This window comes from Trichosurus vulpecula, chromosome 5 (genome assembly GCF_011100635.1).
Source record: "Trichosurus vulpecula isolate mTriVul1 chromosome 5, mTriVul1.pri, whole genome shotgun sequence".
In the NCBI taxonomy this organism is placed as follows: Eukaryota; Metazoa; Chordata; class Mammalia; order Diprotodontia; family Phalangeridae; genus Trichosurus; species Trichosurus vulpecula.
The window spans coordinates 37575467-37601153 of record NC_050577.1 but is presented as its reverse complement, the minus strand read 5'-3'; the positions used below and the strand labels follow the sequence as shown (position 1 = coordinate 37601153).

Genomic DNA, 25687 nt, shown 5'->3' with positions numbered 1-25687 from the left:
AGACTAGATAGGCGGGACCTCATGTTTACTAAGTGAAAATAGGTAGACTTTTTTTTTAGCATCGTTCTATACCTTTGTAAAAAATTAATCATATACTAGAACATAAAGAACTTAAAAATTCAGAAAGAAATATTAAGCACAATACAATACAAAATTATAATCAATTAGATAAATATGAATAGAGGATCCAGATTTAAATGGAGACTAATGTTATCCTAAAGAATGAAATCAAATGAGAAAATAAATCATTATATTAAAGAAAACTATGGCATTGAAATAAATACCCTAAATCTGTGGGATGCTATTAAATAGTTGTTAGGACAAAACACATGAGCGAACACATTTTAAGTGAATAGAGGAGATCAAAGAATTGACAAATATGAATAAGTAAAAATACTGATAAATAAAAATAAAATAAATAAAAAGAATTCAATAAAGTTATAGTCTCCAAAAAGCCCCAAAAAGTGAGATTCTGAAAGTTAGAGTTAAAAATGGAAAAAAGGGATTGCCTAAAAAATGATAAAACTAAGTATTGATTAAAAAACCTAATAGTATAAATTAATGATTTGCTAATTTAGTGTATAGAGGAAATCCATATTACCAAAATAAAAATTGAGAGGAGGAAGGTCATAGCAAATAAAAAAGCAGATATTGAAAATTATTAGAACTACTATACCAGCTTATAAGCCAACAGAATGAAATGAAAGAATATTTATGAAAATATTTAATCCCTAAATTAACAAAACAAAAAGTCTAATCCAAACTCAGAAAGAAAAATTGAAGAAACTCTTGAGAAAATCAGTCCATTTTGTTATTGATTCTATTCTGTATCACCTCTCATATGTAGTAAAAAAAAAATTGTCCTTTCTGAGCTAAGTAGTCCCATAAATCACCTTAATTCAAAGAAATATATTATCTCCACACGTCTTACTGCCCATGAACGATTACGAGATATCTGTTATCTTGTTAACAAGCCTTTCAAGATGCAGGTGAGCTCCAGAAAGCCTGTTATCTCTGCAATGGGGGCTGTCCTTTAAGACATTTTGGCCTGTTATTGCTGTGACTATAACTAACCATGCAGGTGGACACCACCAGTGAGTTTTCCATAACAACAAGATGGAAAAGAGGGGTTGTTGCTACTCCAACATTCCCATCATCTATGATGCTTCAGACTTTGTAACTAATTCATATTGTTTTATGCTCCCTGTTCTTTGTTCTCTTGTCCTTCCCAAAACTATATGAAGGTTAGTAAGCCCCACCCTGTCGTCTTTTGACTGGCTGAGGAGTCAAGGGACCCCTTTTGTTGGTAATTGCTAGCCTTATCAATAAATTGAATATACTTGGAACTTTGTGCCTCAGTGTACTTTAATTTCAATCACAATACTATTAATGAAGTCCCAAAGAAGGAGGTCCATATAAATGTTCATGGTAAATTACACTGAACACTTAAAAATAACTCTTATGCTACATAAAGTATTCTCAAAAATAGAAAAAGATAGAATCTTACTATTAAACTCCACTTATGAATCAGGCATAGTCTTAATAACCAAACCAGGGAAAGAGAAATCAGAATATAACTACAAACCAATATCACAAATGAAAATTTGTGTAAAAATGCTAGATAAAATTTTAGAAAAGTGGCTATAAGCATTATAATCCAAAATTTTGTTTATTAGGACCAGGTGGGTTTATATAAGGAATGCAAGGACAGTTCAAAATTAGGAAAACCACAATTAACCATGTTAATGAAAATTAAAGACACAGCTATATCAATAAATTCATGAAAATCATTCTACAATAGGCAGCATTTATCTATGTGGAAAATACCTTTTAATATCACACATATATGAACACTCTCAAGAATATTTTTCCTCAAATCACCATTTTTCCTGCCAGTTAAATTTTTACCTGTTTTTGTTTTCTTCTCTTTGAGCAAAAGTTCCAGATATCTCCCTTCCACCTCCCTTTTTTGTGTTGTCTTTCCTCATTAGAATATAAGTTCCTTGAGAGCAGGGATTGTCTTCCTTGCCTGTCTTTGTATCCTCAGCCCTTACGTGCCTTTTAGTAAGTACTTAATAAATGTTCTATCAATCTATCTCATCATCAATAACTTAGCAAGATATTGTGAAAAATCAGTTACATTCTGTTTTCCATTATAAGAATCTCCTCCATCTGCTTGATGATATAGACTGCCTTCATTAAAAAAAAAATTCCAATACCTCTTCAGCTATAACTTAAAATGTTTTTAAGAAGATAGAATTTTTTCTCAATTATATGTAAAAACAATATTTAGCCTTTTTAAAAATAATTTTGAGCCCCAAATTCCCTTCCTCCCTCCCCCTCAGAAGGTAAGCACTTTGATATAAATTATACACGTACAGTCATGCAAAACATATTTCTATACTAGCCATGTTTCAGCTATAATTTTTTTAAAATGATTGTGTACCATGGATAATTTAAGGGATTTTCAAGGATTATTTTGATGTATATAAAAGCTAACCTCCACAGAAGATGGAGCAACCATATTTGACCTAAGTGCTATAGATACAAGGTATAGCAATTAAATCAGAAAAATAAATTGAAGGAATGAGTGTAGGTAAAAGGGAGGTAAAAATGATCTCTATTCACAAACAATATAATGATGTACATTGAAAACTTCATATAGTTAGTGAAAAAATTAATCAGAACAATAGCTTTAGTAGAGGAGGGTACTACAAAATAAATCCGCAAAAGTCATCAACCTTTCTGCATATTAAAAACAAAACCCTGGAGAAAGATAGGAATAAAAATTCCATTTAATATAACCACAATGCACTATATACCTGGAAATTAATTTATCAAGACACGTCCAGGACTTAAGTAAATAAAACTATAAAACAATTTCCCCAGAAATAAAAGAAGACACAAGTAATTAGATGAATCTAATTTGTATATAAGTATTTGCATGTCGTTCCCCCCATTAAACTGTGTGCTTGCCTGCAGACTGGCTGGGACACTTTCTGCCTTTCTTTGTAGCCACAATGCTTGGCACAGTGCCTGGCACATAGTGGGTGCTCAAGCAACTTATGGTCGTTGATTTTACTCGATTTGACCAAATAGTCAACAGATATGCCATCCTAACATGGTAAAAATGATAATGTTATCCAAATTGTTTTACAGATTTAGAACTATACCAAACAAAATAAGAAGAAAATTCATTTGGAAGAATAAAAAGTCAAGAACATAAAGGGATATCTGGGTCAGGGAAAAGGGGGGGAAGTAATGAAATGTTACAATATGAAAATAAATGAGGAGTATGGAAATTCAGAGAAGGATAGGAAGAGCTGAATGAAGAGTGAAGAAAGCAGGACCAGAAATATGACTTGAACGGCGATGACTACAGTGTATATAAAGTAACATAGAAAAAGCAGCAGGATTCTGTTTAATAAAATGATGATCAGCATTAGTACCATAATGTTAAGATTAAAGTCTACATGCCTCCTTGTAGTTAATAATGAAGAATTTTACCATTTTTTTCAGGGAATGGATTTTTTAAAAGAGGGTCTTTGGGTATCTACTAAGAAATATTTGTTGTATCAAAACAAAATGTATCAATAATTTTTAAAAAATTGTCAGTGAAGGAAAATTGCATCTTTTCTCTCTTCTTCAACTGTCCTGAAAAATATAAAAAAGAAATCTAAATTTTTAGAAATAGAAATTGGATTTCTAACTATTTAAAAGTAAAGAGGTGGCTACAGATAGTATCAGACTTGGAGGCAGGAAGATCTGAGTTTGAATCCTCCTCAGGATTTGCCTCTGTGATTCTAGGCAAATCAGTTAATTTCTGTCTACCACATTTTCCTGATTTATAAAATGTGTATTCATGATCACACCTACAGCCTAGGGTTGTAGTAAGGATAAAAGGGAAATAATATTTGTAAAGCACTTTACAAACTTTAAAAGTGCTGTGTAAGTAATGATCGTACTAGCCATTGTTGGTGGTGGCGGCGTTGTTGATAGTTGGCACACCCTCCATTGGTTCATATAAAATGTGCGAGTAATGTGTCAAAATGAAATTGAGCTTTCTACTCATTTGAGAGCATCTAAGGATAGGATATGCTTCCTTTGTGGCATTCCCTTATAGGCATTGAACCCTTAGAGGGAGATCCCCAGACTAACGCAAAAGGCAACTGGAAAAAAAGAGATCCTGACCAATGAAGGTACGGAGTTCCTTAGAGTACAAGTTCCCATGAGCATTGGCAATGGGATCACCTCTTAGCACAATTGATCAGCCAGTCAGATCTTTGGCATTGGATAGCTCCTCAATGCTGGTCAATATGGCCGCACATTAACAACTTCTGCCATGGGGCAGCAGCTGACGAGAAACAGTATTCTCACTGTAGGACTTCCTTACATTTGTCTCTTCATCCACCTTTGATTTCCTTGGTCATGCATATTGTGCCAGGTCAGCTCTGTTGTACATCTCTAATGAGTGAGCATGGCCCAAGGTCTAGTGTTAAGAGTTAGGCAATATGTTCCTGACAACGTCTTCCTCTTGGTATTTGTGAGAAATTCAGTGGCAGTGTTGTTGACATGGAGTAACTAGGTGGCTGTCTTAAAATAGTTATGATTCTCTGCCAAAATAATTGAAAATTTAGGAGAAAATGCATAATTACTTAAAGAAATTAAACAAGAGGAATATCAAAGCTAAAGACCACAAATTATTCAAGAATTTTAAGATTTGTAGGCTTCTTTTTATCTGTGGCATAATTTCTAACATCAATAATAATCCCCTATCATTCTCAAGGTAATTAAACTTTTGTGTCAGAAATTAATTTTGTGCATGGTAATGAGAGTTAATCAGATAATGTAGTTACTAAAGGAACCTCACTTGGATCTTTGCAAAAGAATTATTTTCAACATTTCTGGTGCAAACGTGATACATGGAGATATGGCTATTAATGAGTGCTGTTGACATTAACAAGGAGCCAACAGATTCAGCGGTGCCCACCTTCACAATTGTCGCCTCGCAATACTAGATACTCATTCCAACCCAACTGCCCTTTTCCAAAACCCTTTTGGAGTTAACTTTAGAGCCTTTGGATTTACAGGTTCTAGTATTGAATATTTAGAGTGGAGATCTGCATGGTGCTCTGCGTCCATCACTTCATTTGTTCATCACAATGACCATTGTAGGTTGCAGATGTTATCAGGTAGTTGGTGTCAAAGCCCATAGATCATGGGCCTAGAGTTAGGAAGACCTGAGTTCAAATTTGACCTCAGACACTCAGCAACTTGAGGGAGGGATTGTTAATAGTTTGGCTTTTTCTTCCATTTCTGGCCCTTAGATCTACTAAGTGCTTAATTAGTGCAGATTGATTAAATTACCTAAGGCATATACTTTAAGGGATAAATAGAATATAAACTCATTGAAGGCAGGGAGCCCTTTGTCTCCTTCTATCCTTGGCCCCAGACACAATCAGTGCCTAATAGATGCAAACTGATTTGGACTGCAAGGGTTCAAGGCTATATTTGAACTCCTGTCTTTCCTCACTCTGAGCCCAGAGAGAGAGTCACTGGGCAGCCCTGTCTTCATGTCTGAGGTGTTGTTATAAAAACCACTATTGTGCTTGGGAAAGCCTCAATGAAATCCGGAAATCATGCATTCCTTCTCTTCATTTCAGCCATGGAGTTCCATGAACACTTGCACACCATTGGGGCGAGGGAAGGCTTGAAGGAGAGGAAACTTCAGAAGGCAGTGGAGAGCTTTACCTGGAACATCACCATCCTCAAGGTAACCTTGGGTTTTCTCTCTTCCTGTGTGCAGTTGTTCCTGCTGGTTTGCTGGGTACCGGTAATCTCAACATTGAGCATCACTGGCCACTGGAGCCTATACCCCCGTCAAATAAAGAACCCTCCTCCCTGCAGGTTATAAGGCTTCATGGGCTATCAGGGTAGACAGAGTGGACCCACTAGTTGGTGCGGTGTAGATTTCACAGCCACCACCCTGCCATCTTTATTTCAGGATATTTTGATGTTAACAGGTCTCTGTGGTTTGGGTATGAAGTGGTTCTTATTGATTAGAGAATAATGATTACCACTGCCCCGAGAAACAATCTGTACTTGCTCAGATATAATCAAACAGTTTAAAAGAGAAGCAGTTGCCCTTAATGTTCTTCCCATTGGAGGGAAATGAGGAAAGGGGTCCTTGGTACCACTTCACAGCAATACAAATCCTCCACGTATCAGGATCACAGCATCTCAGAGTTGGAGAGGACCAGAGGCTCTCTAATCCAACCTGGACCAGATCAGACATCCCCCTATCAGAATCTCCAGTAAATCTGAGCACCAGAACAGGGGTTCTTACCTTTCTGTGTGCAGGACCTACTATGTGCCAGGCGCTCTGCTAAGTGCTTTATAAATATTATCTCATTTGATCCATACAACTACCCTGGGAGGTAGGTGCTGTTATTTTCCCTATTTTATAGTTGGGGAAACTGAAGCAAACAGGTAAAGTGACTTGGCCAAGGTCACTCAACCAGTAAGTGTCTAAAAGCCATATTTGAACTCGGGTCTGCCTGATTCCACAGCACTCTATCCATCAGGCCACCTAGCTGCCTAGCTGCTGTCTGGTGTCTAGGGACCCCTTGTCAAAAGAAAGTGTTTAAATGCATAAAATAAAATACATAGGATTGCAAAGAAAACCATTTACACTGAAATACAATTATCAAAATATTTTTTTAAAAAAACAAGCTCATGGATTCCAAGTTAAGAAGCCCCAACCTAGGTGGGATGTGGTATGGTGGAAGGTATATATGATGGCCTTTGAGTCAGAGGGCCTGCTCACACCGGTTCAAATCCCAATTCTGCCTCTTTCCAGCTGAGTCACGCTAAAGAAGTCCCTTACCTTCACTGATTCTCAGTGCCCTCATCCGTAAAACTGAAAGGGCTGTACCTCATGGTCTCTCCCGCCTTTCAGCTATAAATCCACTACCCAATGGCCTCCCAAATCTCTAATTTAGAGGATGTGTTTGCTTTCATAAAGCCTAAATCAGCCTCTGTTTAACTGTTGAAGTCAAGGCCTCTTCCTCCAAAGCATTCACGTTCTGTAAGGATGTGTAAGGTCTGCAACGGTGCTTAGACCTCTGTGATCATGTTGACATTTTGGAGGAATGCGGCGGTGTGTGAGCTGAAGCTTTTCTCTTGTTTTGTCTCCGAGGTTTGTACTTGCAGCTCGATGCCTTATGAACCTGAATGATACACCAGGGTGGTTTTCGTTCAGGACCTGGGCCAATTAAAATGCCCGACTCCTGTCAACCATTTCATCTCTGTGGCCTTCTGCTCTGCTGAGTTCTAACCTGTGAAGACATTATCACAGCTGCCTCTTAGAATTCCCTCTCCCCACCCCTTACATTCAGTCTCCTTTCCCTGTGACGCAGAATCATTTTCTTATTTGATTTCATACAAAGTCCCTCTTCCCAGTGAAGCTTAATTCTCTGTTCCCATATCAAACCCCTTTCACTTAATGAAATCACTTTCCACATTTCTTCTGACACCTTACCCCTTTCTTCCTTCTATTCTGTTCCTTCTATCTCTAAATCTTCTGTCTCACTACCAATGAGTTAGAGCTCAGTGAACAGCAACCCCAAAAATTCACAATGAAAATGAATTTTGGTTTCATTGTTGACTGACTCGCTAACTAGCCTGGTCCTACTGCTTAAGACCTAGGGGAGTGTACTGCATACCTCCATGCCTTCTGCTTTCCCATCTCTCAGAAGGAGAGGTATCCCTTTATTCTTTCCAAGGCTACCTCCTTCTTCCTGGGCCCTTGATTCTATCCTTTGTGGCCTCTTAATAATTTCCTCTTTCTCTTTTTTTTTTGCAGGGGGAGGGCCAGGCAATTGGGGCTAAGTGACTTGCCCAAGGTCTCCTCTTTCTCTTACATCTTCAATTTTGTCTCTCCCCTGACTCCAGGGCCAGTGCTTTGTCCACTGTGTCACCTAGCTGCCCCTAAGAATAATAGATTCTTTATGCTGAAAGAGGCCTGAGGATTCATCTGGATCAATCTCCCACCTATTGTAAGAATCCTTTCCAAAGCATCCTTGACATATGGTCATTCAGCATCTGGCTGCATGACTCCACTAATGAGGAAGTCACTACCTCAAGAGGAAGCCTTGGCTATCATTCTGTCCCTAGTTAGAAGGGTCTGAACTTAGGTTGAGCTGAAATCTGTCTTCTTAATATTTCTCTCCATTGGCCCTATTCTGGACATCCTGTGGCAAACTTATGGTAGGATTTGAACAAAGGTCCTCCAGGATGGACAGGAATAGATGGGTGATGGTCTGCCCAGTTGGAAGGGACATCCAAATTCGTTGGGTGATCACAGAACTAGGTTCTGGTCTTGGTCTCTGGAACTATACAGCATGAGGCTACCATGCTTTCCATGGAATAGCCCTTCAGCTATTTGAAGAAACTGTTAAATCTACCTTAATCATCTCTTCTCCAAGATAAACATCAAGAGTTCCTTTTTCTATTTTTTAGACCATAATAGGAATATAGGTTTAGAGCTGGAAGGGACCTAGATGTAATCTAGTTGATCTTCCCCCATTTTAAAGGTGGAGAAGCTGAGGCCCAGGGAGGCTAAGGACTTGTCCAAAGTAAGGGTTCAGCCTTCTCTAAATAGTCACTTTTTGTCAATATATTTCTTAAAATGTGACATACCCAGAATTAAGCACCCACATATGGTCTGCCCAGTGCGAAGTTCACTGACACTATTATCCCATGAAGCGGTTATCATATTTCTATGAATATAGCCTGAACTGAAATTAGTTTTTCAACAGCCACACGATACAGTTAATTCAATTCAGTTCAACAAATATTGATCAATGGCCCACTAGACACAAGGCTTAAGGATATATTAAAATATAAGGTCTTCAGTCATCTAAAGCACCAGATCTTTTTTCCAAATGAACAACTTCCAAGCCAGCATCAATCTTTGTAAAGTTAGTGGCCATTTTCCACCCTGAAAATTGGTCTGCTCATTACCCTTTTCTCTTTATTCCAAATTCCATTTTTAAACACTTAAGAGCCTACTACCCACTTGTCTTACAGTCATGTTACACTTGCCATTTTTATCAAAATTCTTTCTTGTCCATAGTCTGGAATACAGTAGGTGCTTGACAAATGATACTTGACTGACTTCTCTTTTGGATTCTAATTTATTTGGCTGGCTTAATTGTGGGTGTCTGGGGGAACTGAAATGTAGAGGGATAGTTTTATTTAAATGGGGTAGGGAATGATAAGGCAAGAACAATCCCACCCACGTAGGAGAACGATTTTGTACCTATTTTTCACTTTTGGTTGATGTTTTGGAGGAAATGTGAGCTGACCTGTGTCAAATCCAAATTCTTGCAGTGATAAGCCAAGTGGTAATGAAACTCGGCATATGTTCTATAAAGTTTAGCCTTAAAAAGCGGTCATTTCTGAGCCTGCCGTGCCTCCTCTAGCCATTTGTGAACTCCATTCCCTTCTTTACAGTAGATTTATTCTGTAATTAAATGATTAGAATCATAAACCTTTAGAGCAAGAAAGGCTGCTAGAAATGATCTAGTCCAATCCTGTCATGTCGCAGATAAGAAAACTGAGTCTCCCAGAGGTTGAATGATTTGTCCAAGGTCACACAGCTTAGTTAGGAGCAGAGCTGGAACTAATGCCTTCGCCTCCTGGCTTGTGTCCTTGTCAGACTCTTTCTGTTATGCCGAGTAGCATTATTTACAGATCAGAGCCCAAGATTAGAACTCAGGAATATTTCTCCTCCTCACTTTCTCTTCTGACTCACCATGATTTATATTTAACTTATTTTTACGTCAGTTTCCACATCTTTAAATCTCTGGCTGTACTACTATTTTTTGGAGCAATTTGAAAAATCTTTCTGTGTTAAGAAAATAAAAGGAAAGAAGGGTATAAAATATATGAGTAACCCCCATTTACAGACGTACCTTCTGCAGGCTCACGAAGAGCATTGGGCACCTCCGTTGAGAGAGTCCATTTGGGGCAGGGAGTGAGGTGGTCTGCTTGTTGGTTCTGTGTGTTGAGGGTATGATGGCCCTGGTGATTTCTAGTTCATGATTGAAGGAGCATCTATGCAGCCCAGTCCCCCCACATCTTTCTCTTTTTCCCCCCTTTCCACCAAATAAAAGACAATGATTTGCCTGGGACAGAAGGACAGAGAAAATGAACTGTCTGAAAATAATTTAAAGGCCAGTAAAAAAAGATGTTTATCACCATTTAATTAGCTCTGACTCTTAGTGGATCTTGTATGCCATAACAATTCATAAAGACTATCTGCTGGCTGAGAAAGTATACACACCAAGGGAATTATGGATCTTCTCTATAGGTCAAAGAGCTCTTTAGGTTTGGAGTTAGAAGGCCTCTGTTCCAAACCTTGCTTTGTGGCTTCTTAGAGGACCATTGTGAGGAAAGCTCATTGTAAACTTTAAAAGTGCTATAGAAACAGGAGCCATTGATTGGTTTCAAATTAATAGTGAGCTGTAGGAATTGGAGCAACATCTTCTAAGGGCTAAGCCTTAGCTTAGGCCTGCTTGACATAGGGAAGAAGGAATGGTCACTAAGGGCTGTATTCTTTGCCAATCTTGAAAAGAAACTTACCTCAAAATGGTTGGTTTTAAATTTTTTTATTTTTTTTGGTTCTAAATTAATAGCAGAACTAAATTTGGCACCCAATTTTGTTCATCCCCAAAGACAAATCCTTCCTGCATGACACCCGACTCCTAATCCTGTGTCATGCTGCTTTGTTTCATTAGTGACAAAGCAAAATGACCCAAAGTGGGATAAAAATGTAGGAAGAGGGACAGCTGATCTTTTGTTGTGAGGGAGGTTAGGGCTAATCTGTCATTTCATTGGTAGAGGGAATTCCCAGCATAGAAAAATCTTCAACAATGCAAGTAATCAACTCATCTGTAATTTGTAGTCCTGAGGAGTTGGCTGATGTCACTAAGACTGGCTCATTGTCACGTAATCAATATGTATCAGAAGCAAGATTTGAACCCAGATCTTAGTGACAAAAAAGAAAAAAAATGATCTATACTTGCTACTGCGAATTATTAATTACCCCTTAGTCAACAAGCAGAGAAAGAAAGGCAAAAGACAATCCCTGCCGTGGAGGAGCTCAGTCTAATAAAGATGAAAAGATGTAAAAATAACTATGTGTAAAAGTACATTTGTTGTTCACTTGTTTCAATCGTGTATGACCCTTTATGACCCCATTTGGGTTTTCCTTGGCAAAGATACTAGAATGGTTTGCCATTTCCTTTTCCAGTGGATCCATTTTGTCAGGCAATCAGAGGTTGAATGACTTGCCCAGGGACATACAGCTAGAAAGTTTCTGAGGCTGGAGTTGAACTCGGGTCCTCCTGACTCCAGGCCCAGTGCTCTATGCACTGAGCCACCAGCTGCCTTTACAAAAGTACCTAACTATATACAAAAATATGACTTTCCTTATATATGACTTCTACCCCCCAGTCTACTGAGAATGAGTGAAAGTTCTCAGTGTGGCTCGGTAGCTTCATTGTCAGTGAACTCTCTGTAGTATCTGACAGTTGATCTTTTCCTTTCTTTATTCCACCTTCCACCTCTGGCCTCAGCACCTTTTCTGTCAGCTGGTTCTCCTATCATCTCTCAGTCCTCAGTTTACTCTGCCATGTTTCCTCTCTCAGATGAGTCAGTAATGTGGCTGGACCAGAAATGGCCACTAGCATTTAGGCAACATGAATAGGTCAAGACGGATATCCCTAGTGTACTGGGTAATAAATACCCTCTCAGTGTGGGTATTTACAGGCCAAGAGAGGCAAACAAATGGGACCAGAAGCAGAAAGCACTGATTCTGGGCTCCTCCCAGAAAGTTACCTTGAGCTTACCTCTGGAAGTCAATTGGGGTAAGGGCCTGGGGTCAAGTCTCCCCTTCCTCCTGGGTGCTCTACCCCCAGCCCTCACACCCAAGCCATTTTAGGGCCTGAGGGACAGAGAAAGGCCTTAGTAGAATTAGTTCAGGGGTAGGGGAAAGTGATTGAATAAAGAGTTGAATGAAGGGGAATTGAGCTGAGCTTGGTTTCAGGGAGGCCTTAGAGGGATTAGCCAGAAGGTGATTAGATAAAGCAGAGTTAAGTAGAACACTTCCCCTGCCCCTCTCTGCTCTCCTGGGGTTTCTACCCAAGAGGAGAAGAATTAGGGCAGAACTCTGGGGAGCTGAAGCAGGCCAGGAGGGAGGGAGGGGTTGTGGTAATTCTGTCGTGGTCCCAGATACGCTTAGTAAAATAAAAGGTCTTATGGCGCTGTGAATAGCCTGCTGAAGCTGGAGTTCAAACAAGACCTCAGACACTTACTAGTTGTGTGACCCTGGGGAAGTCACTTTACTTCTGCCAGCCTCGGTTTCCTCGTCTGTAAAATGAGAAGTGATAGCAATGATAGCATGTACCTCCCAGGGTTGTTTTGAGGAGCCAATGGGATGATATTTGTAAAGTGCTTTGCCAACCTTAAAGAAGGATATAAACTGATAGCTACTACTGTTATTATTTTAAGGAACATCCTCCGGCTCAATGACTGCATGAGGATCTAGAGGTTCCTTGGTCTCCCTGTTAACATGGTTTAACGGGAAGGTCTACACTCAGAGCAAAAGACCGGTGCATGACCTCCGGTGAGCCGTCTGCCTTTCTGATCCTCAGCTTCCTCATCTGCGAAATTAGACTGGCAAAACTCAGACTGTTGCGAGATTGTGGTGAGCAAAGCGCTTTGGGAAACAACAGAGCAGGTTATACGTGTGAGCTGCTATGTTCGTAGCCTCGTATCATTGGCTTCGTTTATAGAACGCCGTAAGGTTTGCAAAGCGCTTTACAAATGTCATTTGATATTCTGGGACAAATGAAGGACAAATAACCCTGGCAGGTAGGGGCCGTTATTAGCTCCATTTTGCAGAGGAGAAGACTGAGGCAGACGGGTGGCATGACTTGCTGTTTCTGTGGGGGTGTGAGATCCACCAACCAGCACCCAGAAAGCTGCCAACACGCTGCAAAAGCACAGGTTCTTTTGATCTGCTTTGGTAAGGAAAGCAACATTAAGGGGTTGGCAAGCTTACTTTAATTCAGCATACAAATATCATTCACTTAGTTCAGGGATAAAAACTACCACCCTGAACTTCAGAGCAAAATACAAAGTACAAACATGGACAGACAGACCTTGTCTGATTCAAATCCCAGTACATAGTTACCAGAGTTTAACAAAGTCCCAGCATCTGGGTTTACAAGCTGGAGGGCTCTTAGCTACAGCTGCCCAGAGTCTCTGCGAGCCACCAAAAGTGAGAGCCCTAAACAAATTACAAACATCGACAGACAGACCGAATACAGATTCATAGTTACCAACATCGAGGTTCAGCCCGGGAGCTCATAATGAGGGCTGGCCCAGAGTCACTCACACCACCGCTGCTGTGGGTAAGAGCTCCAAAGAAGAGAAAGCCAACCCCTGGTTTTATATCTTTTTCAGGGTCACGGGTGAGTCACACATGCGACTTACCCGTGTGACCTAGAATCGTCACAAAGAAGTGACTTGAACCTACGTGGTCTAAAAGCCTCTGCTGTCCCAGACATGTCACTCAAACTCATGTGTAATCTAGGCCTTCCCCTGAGTTAGCCCCACCTTGGGCCCCACCTTAGTTACCAATCCACACCCACATAGGTTTTACACCTAACAGGGGTTTGGGCCTGGGGCTTAGCACCTAGTAAGACTCAATGAAATACACTGAATTACCCAAAGGAAACAAAAGCCAAACTCTTCAAGGGCACTTGGTTGAACTAAGCGCTAAGAGCCCATTTTGCTTACCAACACAGTTGCCCAGGGTTATACAGCTAGTAAGCGTTTGAAGGGGGATTTGAACTCATGTCTTTCTGATTCCAGCTCCAGTGTTCTATTCATTGAGCTCTTAGCTGCCTCATGGCAGCCAACATGGGGCCTACTCCCCAAACAGATGGCCCTAAAGGCCTATTAAACTTGGAAAACTCAATAGTAACTGGGTCCCAGGAGCGCATTTAGAGCTGGAAAGGACCTTCAAGGTCAGGGAGTCCAACCACCCCATTTTACAGATAAGGAAATTGAAGTCCAGAGAAGGGAAGTAACTAGCCCGGGTCACACAGCCAGTAAGTGATGAAGGTGAGATTTGAACCCGTGCCTCCGGATTCCAAATCCAATGTTCTTTTCCATTTTACCACACTGTCCTAAGGACATTTTCAACCTGAGCTCATGAATCAATATTCTCTATGCAAGGTCTTGTGTCAGGTATAAATGGCTAAATAAGGAATTTAGGTACCGGGACTTAAATGGGCATCATCGCATTAAAAATACATATTCACATAACAGCCGCAGTTCCAGCGACTTCAGGCTGTGCTCACTTTGCGTATGGGTGACTGCCGTTTCTAATTCTGACATTCAGTCGACGGCAGCTTCATTTGAAAGAGCTGGAAGGATCTCATTTGCAGGCGTCATCCTCCGGACTTTGAGGGAACAGAACAAGCAGTCGCCCATTTCTTTCCTGATGTAAGACAAACCATCTTTATTCCCGGCGCGTTGCATTCTGAGGGTTCCGATGACATGGAGCCCGTGCGGCCACTTGTTGTTATTGTTTTCAGATATCGTTTCGTTCTTTTCTCATCACACTCGCTGCCGGCTCATCCATATTCAGTAAATGCCCTTTTCAGTGTCATCTTGGCAAGAATGTTATTGAATATTACCAGTTTCCGACTGCAGCACACTCACCCGGGTCCTGATTTTGTGCCTCATCTCGGCTAATTTCCATAATGTTCCTGTTGATCTCAAACATCAGCATTAAAATAGGAACATTGTAGACATGATTCAAGTCTCCCATTTCGAGTTATCTCTCGTCTTAATGTTTGGCACTGAACTCGTTTCAGCTTTAAAAAAAAAATAAACAATTTCATTTGAATCTGATGCCTTCAAGGATGAAATGTCCCATTTGTTCTCCCCTCCTACTCTCCTTTTGTTATCAACTGCAGGTGCCTTCCAGTTAACCAAGCAATTAATCAGGAAGCATTGTCTTTATTAAGTGCCTACGATGGGAGGGTGCTATGAGAGGCTTACAAATGAAAAAAGAAACGTTCCTTCCCTTCAGGGAGCTTACGGTCTGTCGAGGGAGGTCGCATCTATATGGAAGTATAGTACCGGCTCCCGGGCTGCTTTCCCCAGTAGAGCCAGAGGCCCCACAGGATCACTGACTTTTCCTCTCATATTTTTAGGGGAAACCCTGAGAAGCTAGGGTGTTGTGAGTGCTGTTCATGAGTCCCTATTAGACATGCTATTAACTGTTAATTAAATCAATTAACTACTTACCAGCTCCTCAGTGTCAATTAACTAATTCATTGGGAGGGGTTATTTTTACTTTTAAAGATTTTATTGATGTTTTGTTTTTATTTTAAAAACATTTACAGATTATCCCCTAATCCACGAGAGAGTTTTTGTAACACAGTAAAATGATTGAGCAAAACTAACAACCCAGTGACCGCATCAGAAAGAGCATGCCGTGTTCCCAATGTATAGTTCCTTCCCTCTTCTAATTTTTTTTAATTAACAGAAAACTTTTTTCTTTCCCTTCTACTCCATTAGAAAAAAAAAGAAAAAACAAATTCCTGGTAGCAGATATTCATAGTCAAGCAAAACAAATTCCCTCATTCCCTGTATGCAAAGAGATATGTCTCATTCTGTACCCTAAGGCATCATTTCTCTGACCAAGAGGAGAATAGCCTGTTTTATTCTTGGTCTTCTGGAATCATGGACAGTCATTGTACTGATGGTCATTTGCTTTCAAATTCATTTGTCATTGTAGTGTTGTTGGTGGTGTACAAACTGCTCTTCTGGTTGTACTCATTTCCTTTTTTATCAGTTTATAAAAACTTTCAAAATTGTTCATTTTTGTAATCCTTCTGATTCTTCTGATCACTTCATTCAGCAATAATCCATACAAGTCCTCCCATGATTCTTTGAAATCATCTCTTTCCCCCTTTCTTATAGCACAGTAGCATTCCACCGCTTTCTGACTGACTACATTCATATACTATAACTTACTCAGTCGTTCCTCCGCTGATAGCCATCCCTTCGGTGTCTCACTTTTTACTACCCCAAAAAGAGCTGCTATCAATATGTTTGTATATATAAGAACTGTTGTTATTTCTTTGATCTCTTGGGTATAGACTCTGCAGTGGTAGAGCTGGGTCAAAGGGCATGAACTGTTTAATAACATTTTGTATATAATTTTAAATTGTTTCCCAGAATAGCTGTACCTATTCATAAGACTACCAACAGTGCATCAATGTGCCTGTTTTCCCACAGCCCCTTCAACATTTATTATTTTCCTTTTTGGTCATCTTTGCTAGACTAATAGATGGGAGATAGAATCTCAGAATTGTTTTAATGCGTATTTCTCTAATTAGTAGTAATTTGTAGCATTTTTTTCCATATGGCTATAGATAGCTTGGATTTTTTCCCTTGAGAACTGCACAATTGTATCCTTAGACCATTTATCAGTTGGGAAATGGCTCTTATTCTTATAAATTTGAATTAGTTCTTTGTCCACTTTAGAAATGAGGCTTTTATCAGAGAAACTTATTTGCAAAGATTTTTCCCCCAATTAATTGTTTCTCATTTAGCTTTACTGGATTTGTTTGTGTAAAACCTTTTTAATTTTATGTAATCACAATTATCAACTTTGTATTCTATGATCCTCTCTCTACCTTTTTTGGTCATAAACTTTTCTTTTTTCTGTAAAGATAATAGGTAGTTTTTCCATATTTCTCTAATTTGTTAAGGCAGATGGCCTTTTATATCTAGGTCACACACGCATTTAGGATTTATCTTGACACAAGTTGTGAGGTATTAGCTTAAATCTTATTTTTTCCCATGCTGCTGTCCAATTTTCCTAGCAGCTTTTATCAAATAGTGAATCCTTATCCCAGTAGCTGAGGCCTTTATATATATCAAATACTTATGTACTAGATATATTTGCTTCTATGTATTGTGTATCCAGTCTGTTTCATTGATAAATCTCTATTTTTTTTTAGCTAATACTGAGCTGTTTTGAGAATCCCTGTTTTGTGGAATAGTGTGGATAATGATACTGATGCTGCTATTCCCCCCACTTCTATTTCTACTTTTCATTATTTCCATTGAGATTCTTAACCTGTTTGCCTCTGTATGAATTTCGTTATTTTATTTTAGTTTTACAATGTAATTCTTTGGTAGTTTGATTAGTGTGGCATTGAATAAGTAAATAATTTAGTCAATATTGTCATTTTATTATCTTGACTCTTCCTACCCATGAACAAATAATATTCTTCTAATTATTTAGGTCTTTCTCTATTTCTTTAAACAGTGGTTTGTAGTTGTATTTATATAGTTCTCATGTGTATCTTTGTAGATAGACTCCCAAGCATTTTATACATTCTGTAGTTATTTTAAATGGAATTTGTCATTCTGCTGGCTTTTATTGGTATTATGTAGTCATGCTGATGATTTGTGTAGATTTCTTTTGTATCTTTCAAATTTGCTGAAGTTATTGTTTCATTTTATTTTTAGTTGACTCTTTTGGTTCTTAAATACACCATCATATTATCATCTGGGCAAATCTAATTGAATAAGTTAACATATAAAAAGTGCTATCAAAGTGCTATGTAAATGCTAGCTATTACCTATAAAAATTATTAATTTTGCTATTTCTTTACCCATTGTTATTCCATGAGTTTCTGTTTCTTCTCTTATTGCTATATAGTCAGCATTTCCAGTACTGTGCCAAATAGAAGTGGTGACAGTGGACATCATAGTTTTGCCCCTGATTTTTTAAGGATTCTAGTTTATCTGCCATACATATAATGAATGGGAGTGCTTGTTTTAGTGATATCTGTTTATCATTTTGAGCAAAGGTCCATTTATTCCTATGCTTCCTAGTGTTGTTTTTTTTTAACAGAAAGGGAAGTTGCATTTCGTTAATAAGCCTTTCTGCATCTATTGATATAATCATATGATTTTTATTTTATTAATATAGTTAATTAAGCTTATCATTTTCCTAATATTGTACAAGCCCAGCATTCCTAGTATAGAACCAAGACAGAGGCTGTGTAAGTAAAAAGAAGTGATCATCATCAAATCATCTTGTCCCCACCCTACCTTGACCTCAATTGATAGTTGTTGGTAGTTAGAAGTAACGCGTTATATTGGGAAAAAGCTCAGGGTTTTTTTTAGATATTAAAAATGTGTTATATTATTAATGTTGAAGAAAAATGTAAAACTGTCCCCAAATTGAGCATCCATTCAATGAAATCTTTAGATATTTTAGATTGGTTTTGAGATGTGAATAAAGTTTTTAAATTAACATGTTCAATGAATAGCAAAATTAAAAAAAAAAGAAAACGAATAAAAGAAAAGCAGTATCCAATCAAACTTAAGCCAGAGAACTGAGGTCTTTTTATAGTCACTAATTAAAGGACTCATATATGACAGGAAAATCAGACATGGCAAGTGGTAAATAGCCCACCACTCTGTTCATTCAACTCTCCCAGCAGCTTAAAATGGCCCTGCAATTTGTCTCCCCAGGAGCTAAAACTCAATTCTCCTGCAGCTGGCTTCCAGTGAAGGGGAACTGCTGATTGTATAATCGTTACCTGTCCCTGCCCTTTGCAGCTGGCCCTGTGCATTGGACATCAGGTCTATAGAAGGATTTTGCATGAGGAAGGACCACCCAAAGCAACTCCAGTGTGAAAAATCTCTGGCTCTTACAGGAATTACATTTAGGGGTAAACTGCAAAGTTTGAAGAGAAAAGGAAGGGATTGTTCCAAGAAAGGAAAAGGAAGGGGGTGGGGGTTATGAAGAGCATCAAAGAGCAAGGAGGAAGGAAGGATAATGTAGCCACTAGGAGAGGAAGGTGAGGCAACAAGGGAAGCAAGGGAAGGAGGAAAAGAACAAAGAAGAGAGAAACAGGCAGTGTGAGAGGAGTCAGCCCAACATTAGGTTTTCCATTTACTAATATGACCATTTACTGACTAATGTCCATTAATGAATATAAATAGCAACTAGAAAGAGCCTAAATTGGTGACTATAAATAGAAACTATAAATGAACATCTTCTAGGACATAAATGACTAGAGAGGGAGAGGGACCAGTAATGTAGCAAGAGTGAGACATAATTGATGGCAGCCCCATCCTTCTACTGGTGTGAAGGAAGCATTAAGAGGGTTGGCAAAACTAGGTGTAATAGCACATGCCTAATGCATGCTTCCCAGGGAGGCCAAGTCTGGCCAAACTCTTGAGCTCAGGAGTCCTAAGGTGCCGTGGGCTATGTAGATTGAGAATCTGCACTAGTTTCAGCACCACTGTGGTGAGTCCCCACTAGTGGGGAGCCATTAGACTGTCTACAAGAAGGTAAAACAGCCCAGGGTTGGAAATGGAGCGGGTCAAGCCTCCTCTCCTGATCAATAGCATGGTGGGGCCTGTGAGTAGCCCTCTGTCCTTCCACCAAGGAAGAGATGGGGAAACTGAGTTTTTGTTTGTTTTTTTAAAAGAATTAGAGAATAGTTTCCAACCCATTAGGTTGATCCTACAGAAAGAATGTATGGAAGCACATGGAGGAGAATCTTAGTGTGGTTGAGATGTGGACAGACTGTCATCTCGATAGGCAGCATGGCACAGTAGGTGAACATATTGAACCTGAGTAAGGAAGAGGTGAGTTTAGATCCTTCTTCAGATGCCTGTTAGCTCTGTGACACCAGGAAAGTCATTTAACTTCTCTGTGGCTCAGTGTCCTCACCTATAGAAAGGATATAAGTACCTCCTCCATCGAGTGGTGTTGAAGATCAAAGGAGATGATGTATTTAGTAAGGTGCTTTGCAAGCCTTAAGCGTTGATCATCTTTATTATTATTGTGTTATTATCAGTAAAATGAGTATCAACACTGGTGAGATGACAGATACATTCAAGCAGGGACTGTTAACCTTTTTTTCATCATAGACACCTTTGGCAATCTAGTAAAATCTATGGGCAGGTCCCTTCTGAGTATTATGTTTTACATAAAATATGTAGAATGACGAAGGAAGCCAATTATATTGAAATACAATTGTCAAAATATTTTTAGGATCCTCTATTAAAGTACAAATTGACACAAGTTCTCAGCTTAGTTTGACCAAATAGTCTTTTCTCTAATTTACTAAATTTCTAATTTCTCTGATTTCCTCAAAATTCACTGAACATATTTGCCAGCATCGTCCCCATACCAAAAGTAGGAATTTCTGTGCTTCAGTGAGTCTCAGAGATGAGCAAAGAGAAGATCCAGCCCTGACATCCTGCCATCCTCACTAAGTCTTGTCCTCAGGGAGCCTTACTGTCCCATTGGGTCATAAAAGGCCTAAATATTTGGTTATGAAATATTTCCCAGGGCACAAAATGATGAGTAACAGCTCTTAACCTTTGTGGGAAAGCTGTTATTGGCTTCAAAAAGTAAATTTTAGAAGAAAGAAAAGTTGGGGGAAGGATGAGAAATAACACAAGAAAGAAAAGTAAGAGTGTGAAAGGTCACAGAAATGATGTACATGGGGAGAGTTTTCTTCCCAGATGGATTACTTATTTCCCAGACTCCCTCAGAAATGCTATGGACAACAGTTTGGGAAAAAACCAGACTCCTGTTTTCTGGAAGTCAATCCAACCATTTGGATGCAATGCCAGGGAGAAAGAAATATGGTATCTATCTCCCTACCTCAAAATATTTTGGTGTTACGGTGGACAAGCTGCCTCCTTTCCAGGCTGCTGTTGTAGAAACACCCATAACTAATATCTTTGTGTTTGTTCTTCCAGGGGCAAGCTGATCTTCTGAAATATGCTAAAAACGAGACGTTGGAGAACCTGAAACAAATACATTATGCTGCTGTCTCCTGTGGACTGAATAAACCAGGCACTCAGAATTCAGACTCGGTACCCAAGACGAGGAGGAGCCTGGAGGTCATCCCGGAAAAAGCCAACGATGAAAATGGAGAATGATGGAGCTCTCGCCTAGCCGTTATGGAGTTTATAACTCTAGGACCAACTGTAGGCGCACGGGACAGACGCTGGCTTTGCACTCACTGATGAAAATTATATTTGGAATCTTAAAGCACAACTGTGAATGTACGTAGCGATTCTGCGTGTGAAGGCGAATAAATTGTTTCAAAAGAAATTATGTTACTGGCCAAAATATGCTATATTTGTGTAACAGATGTCATAATTCAGTAACAGTGTGAAGAGCAGATCATTCATCATAGTTCCATTGAGAAACAAGCTCGTTTTTCTCGAACAAAAGCAATTACAGTTGGCGTGGCTTGACAAATGGTGTTGGGGGTGGGGTGGGGTGGGGGTGGGGTGGTTGGAGCTGACACATTTTTCTGGATGTGTGATTTTCTGCTGATCCGAGGTATTAGGGTGACACACGATTGGGGGGGTATGCTTGCTGAGCCATAATTAAAAAGGAGAATGTCATTGGACAGTGCTCGCTGAAGTCTCAGGGCACTCTGGGAGACCCCACGGGGTACAAGGAAGACGAGTGATCCGTTCTCAGGCCTCCGTCTCAAGATACGTGTGATTTCTGCCAGAGCGTTTCTGCAAATTTGTCTGTCGAATGTACAAGCGACCAAACTGCAAGCAACACATTGTAAATAGTTTTTCATTGTGTGAAGTGATGTGTTCACATTAAAAAAAAAAGTTTTATGATATTTCTCCCATACCAGTAAAAGCTTTTAACTAAATTTTAACTTTTTTATTTATTTTCTAGTTATAAAAAAAGATGACTTTGAAGAGAGTTGTTTAGAGCAGGGGGTGACATGGTGAGACATGCACTTAAAGAAGATCACTTTGGTGGCTGCCTGGAGGATGGATTGGAGTGGGGGAGAGCCTTGAGGAGAGCAGAGCCACTGGCAGCTATTGCAGTAATCCAGGTGTAAGGTGATGAGGGCCTGCACCAGAGAGGTGGCAGTGTCAGAGGAGAGAAGGCGACAGATTTAAGAGATGTTGGAAAGGGGAAATCAACAGGACTTGGCAACAGACTGGATATGATGGGGGGTGGGGTGAGAGATAGTAAGGAATCTAGAATGACTTCTAGATTGTGACCCTGAGGGGCTGGATAATGATGATGCCCTCCACAGTAAGAGGGAAGGTGGAGAAGGGGAGGATATGGGGAAAAGAAAATGAGTTCAGTTTGGACATGTTGAATTTAAGATGTCAGCTGATCATCCAGCTTGAGATGTCTGAAAGGCAGTTGGAGACGGGAGATTGGAGGTTGGCAGAAAGATTGGGGCAGGATGGGTAGATTTGAGAACCACCAGCATAGAGATAAAATAGTATAGAAGGAGAAGAAAAGAGGGCCCAGGACAGAATCCTGAAAGAGCTGTAGTTAGAAGGTGTGATCTTGAAGAGGATCCGGCAGAGGAGACAGAGAAAGAGCAGGCAGAAATGTAGGAGAAGAACCAGGAGAAAGTGATGTCCCCAAAACCTACAGAGTATCAAGGAGAGAGTCAACAGTGTCAGAGGCTGCACAGAGGTCAAGGAGAAGGAGGACTGAGAAAATGCAGATGGATTTGGCATCTAAGAGATCCTTAGTAACTACGGACAGGACAGTTTCAGAAGAATGATAAGGTCAGAAGCTGGATGATGATGGGTGAAGAAGAGAGTGAGCGGAGAGAATGTGGAAACATCTATTGTAGATGGCCTTTTCAAAAAGTTTGGCCATGAAGAGCACAAAAGATAAAGGATGATAGGAGTGATGGAAGGATCAAGAGACTGTTTTGTCCCGTCAATGATATGCAGTTGAATGGACAGCCTATAGAGCTCACAAGATAGATGATAGATAGATGTGTGTATGTACACATTATATCTATATATGTGTGTATATATGTATGCATGTGTGTATCTTTGACAAATGCAGCAAATGAACAATAAATTGAGCCCAGAATTGAACAAGAGGAGGAAGGAAGGCTGACTTGCTTTGGGAAAGTACAATGCTCTTTTAATGACCCTGAGCTTCCCACTCAAACAAAGACCTCTCTTTTTAATATGTTCTCCCAATGTTGTTGTATGGCTGTAAGTCATGAAATCAAACCATCCCTGGAGAACTGAAATTGAGGATCACCCAAAAGGCAATGGAGAGACGGGCCATAGGCAGGAGTAGGCTGCAGCCCATTGCAAACAAGAGATTACAAAGAAGTTGTGGAAATGATGGCATCAAAGAAATGTATTGGGGGAAAAAAAGATCAGGTGGTCACACAGCAAGAGCAAAGGATAGCTGATGAATGAGCCCACGCTCCATGGGTATTTTCTCAATGTCAAGAAAACATGAGGCAGGCCTTTGGCATGCTAAGAAAGGCCCCTGTCGACCTACATATGAGAGGACCCGAGTAAGAGTCTCACAGGATGGGCAAGCATAGATGGGTCATAATCATCATCATTGAGGGGAATACCCACATGGATGAAATCATGGATCTATTTAAGGACTGGATATCTGTCATATAAGTACAAGAATATTCACTAGGCAGGAGGCCAGGCTTAGGATAATAGTATCAACAACTAGGAAATGCTAGAAACAGCAATAAGAATGGAGGTTGTGAAAATATAAATCTAGTGACCAGAATTATACACCAGAAGCTCATTATCCTTCACAAACTAATAAATCCTCGTACAGAACTCGAACTATCCTGGAGAGCATTATCACAGACAAAACTGTTGGCCACATATTTTTAATAGATAGTGTGGTACTGAATATTCATAATCTCCAAATTGTGCGAAATGAGAAAAAAAAGTCAAAATACAGAGACCTAGCAGAAGGAATCAAAACCACGTAGTAACAGAATGTGGCACATCCCATCATCCTCTCTGCTACTGGTGTTCTCACACACTAAGTCTAAAGAAGGTGGGTTTGCAAATCAACACTTTATTCAATTACAAAAATCAAGACTATGTCCACCTGTGCAACAATCTTTAGAACATTAGATATAAAAAAGAATATTAAGATAGTGATTTCTGAGACCATTTCTATCTGTACTCTATTCAAAATGAGAATTATAAGATGATAAAGATAGTCACACCTGACATTTACATGATGCATTAAAGTTTACAAAATATATTACATACATTTTCTCCTACTCTTCATGGTTTCTGTCCATGATTATGGATGAGTGTTCCTCTGCTCACACCTAACTGGCCTGTAATCCTGTGGTATGCTCATTAGCTTCACCTAATCAAATGAAGAATGGCAATACAAAGTCATTGGCGTCTCTAAATTTTAGTATTCTCTGTGAGAGTATAATGGCCTGTCTCTATATCTCTAAATACTACTTCTTTGATTCTTTGGTGAATCCATGATCTTTCTGGATTCTTTATTCCCTTCACTAGTACAGATTACAGCACTTCTCAGCCTGTACAACTCTTGTCCATCTCTTTCCATATATAACCCTCTTGAGAGGATCTGCCTAACGTACTAGAAGGCTTCATCCTCTTGGGTTAAGATTTTCTGCCATCGCTGTAGGAGGTGGACCATCCATGCTGACTGTATGACTGGCTTATCTCCTTTTTCAGTTACATCTATCTCTGACAATGTCTTTTATGCAACTTTGCCCTCACAAGTGATCTTTGATAAAATGCTGTGCTGGATTTTATCTCACCACATCCCTTTCCATTGTATTTCTATTAGAATCATCTGCAATTATGATTCTGAGGTTTTATTATTCCATAATTCACAGCTACATAGAGATAGCTCACTGGAAGAGTAATTCAATACTTCAAGGCTCAATGATTTCATCAGCGTGTGTTCTCCTTACTCCTACACGGATTGGGGCCTTTCTATAATTTGTTAAATGGTCTTTAAGAGTTACTTTGTTCAAAGTATTTGTCATCTAGCAGCTTACCTGTAACCTCTAAAACTTGACTCATCTGGTCCAGCACATGTCGTTTCTCATCAGATCATTATTCAGAGCCTTTCTGGCTTAGTAAGATTCGCCAAAGCTGGCATTCCAATGGCATAGCCTTCAGAAACCCAGGGATACTTTTACACCATAATGAGATATCATCGTTGGACTTCAATGAAGTAAACACCATCAGTAAAATACGAGCGTCAGAAAGATAGGGAGCGAATGAACATTTAAGCACTTGCCGTGTATCAGGCACCGGGCTAAGCACTTTACAGATATTATCTTGTTTGGTTCCCACAACAACCCTGTGAGATGGGGCCTATTAGTAAGCCCACCTTGCAGTTCAGGAAACTGAAGCAGATAGAGATTAAGTGACCTGCCCAGGGTCACACAGCTGGCAAGTATCTATGGCTGGATTTGAACTCAACAATAAGTGGACTGGCATCAGTGAAATCACTTAAGGCATTCTAGCCTAATTTATCATATTCAATTCAGTATCAAACCTATTATCTGTGATACAGCATCTGGGTGTGTATGTGTGTGTGTGTGTGGGTGTGTACACATACAAACACATACACATACACAATGCACACATATATCTATACTCATGAAACAGATGGTGTGTGAATATACATACATGTATGTATGCTTGCGTATCTATATGTGTATAGACCATCTGTTGAAGATAGATAGCTTTTATACGGATGGGGTATACATAC

At 39.5% G+C, this 25687-nt stretch overlaps 1 protein-coding gene across 3 annotated transcripts in view; it reads left to right on the top strand.

Annotated features, from left to right (window-relative positions):
* Positions 1-21253, top strand: part of PLCL2 (phospholipase C like 2) — a 227761-nt gene extending 206508 nt beyond the window's left edge. For all 3 annotated transcript variants that reach the window (XM_036761542.1, XM_036761543.1, XM_036761544.1), the window contains exons 6-7: positions 5664-5773; positions 20893-21253. In XM_036761542.1, coding sequence (XP_036617437.1) covers positions 5664-5773; positions 20893-21075 — 293 coding nt within the window. In that variant the 3' untranslated portion in view covers positions 21076-21253. The remainder of the gene's footprint in view (positions 1-5663; positions 5774-20892) is intronic.
* The last annotated feature ends 4434 nt before the right edge of the window (positions 21254-25687 follow it).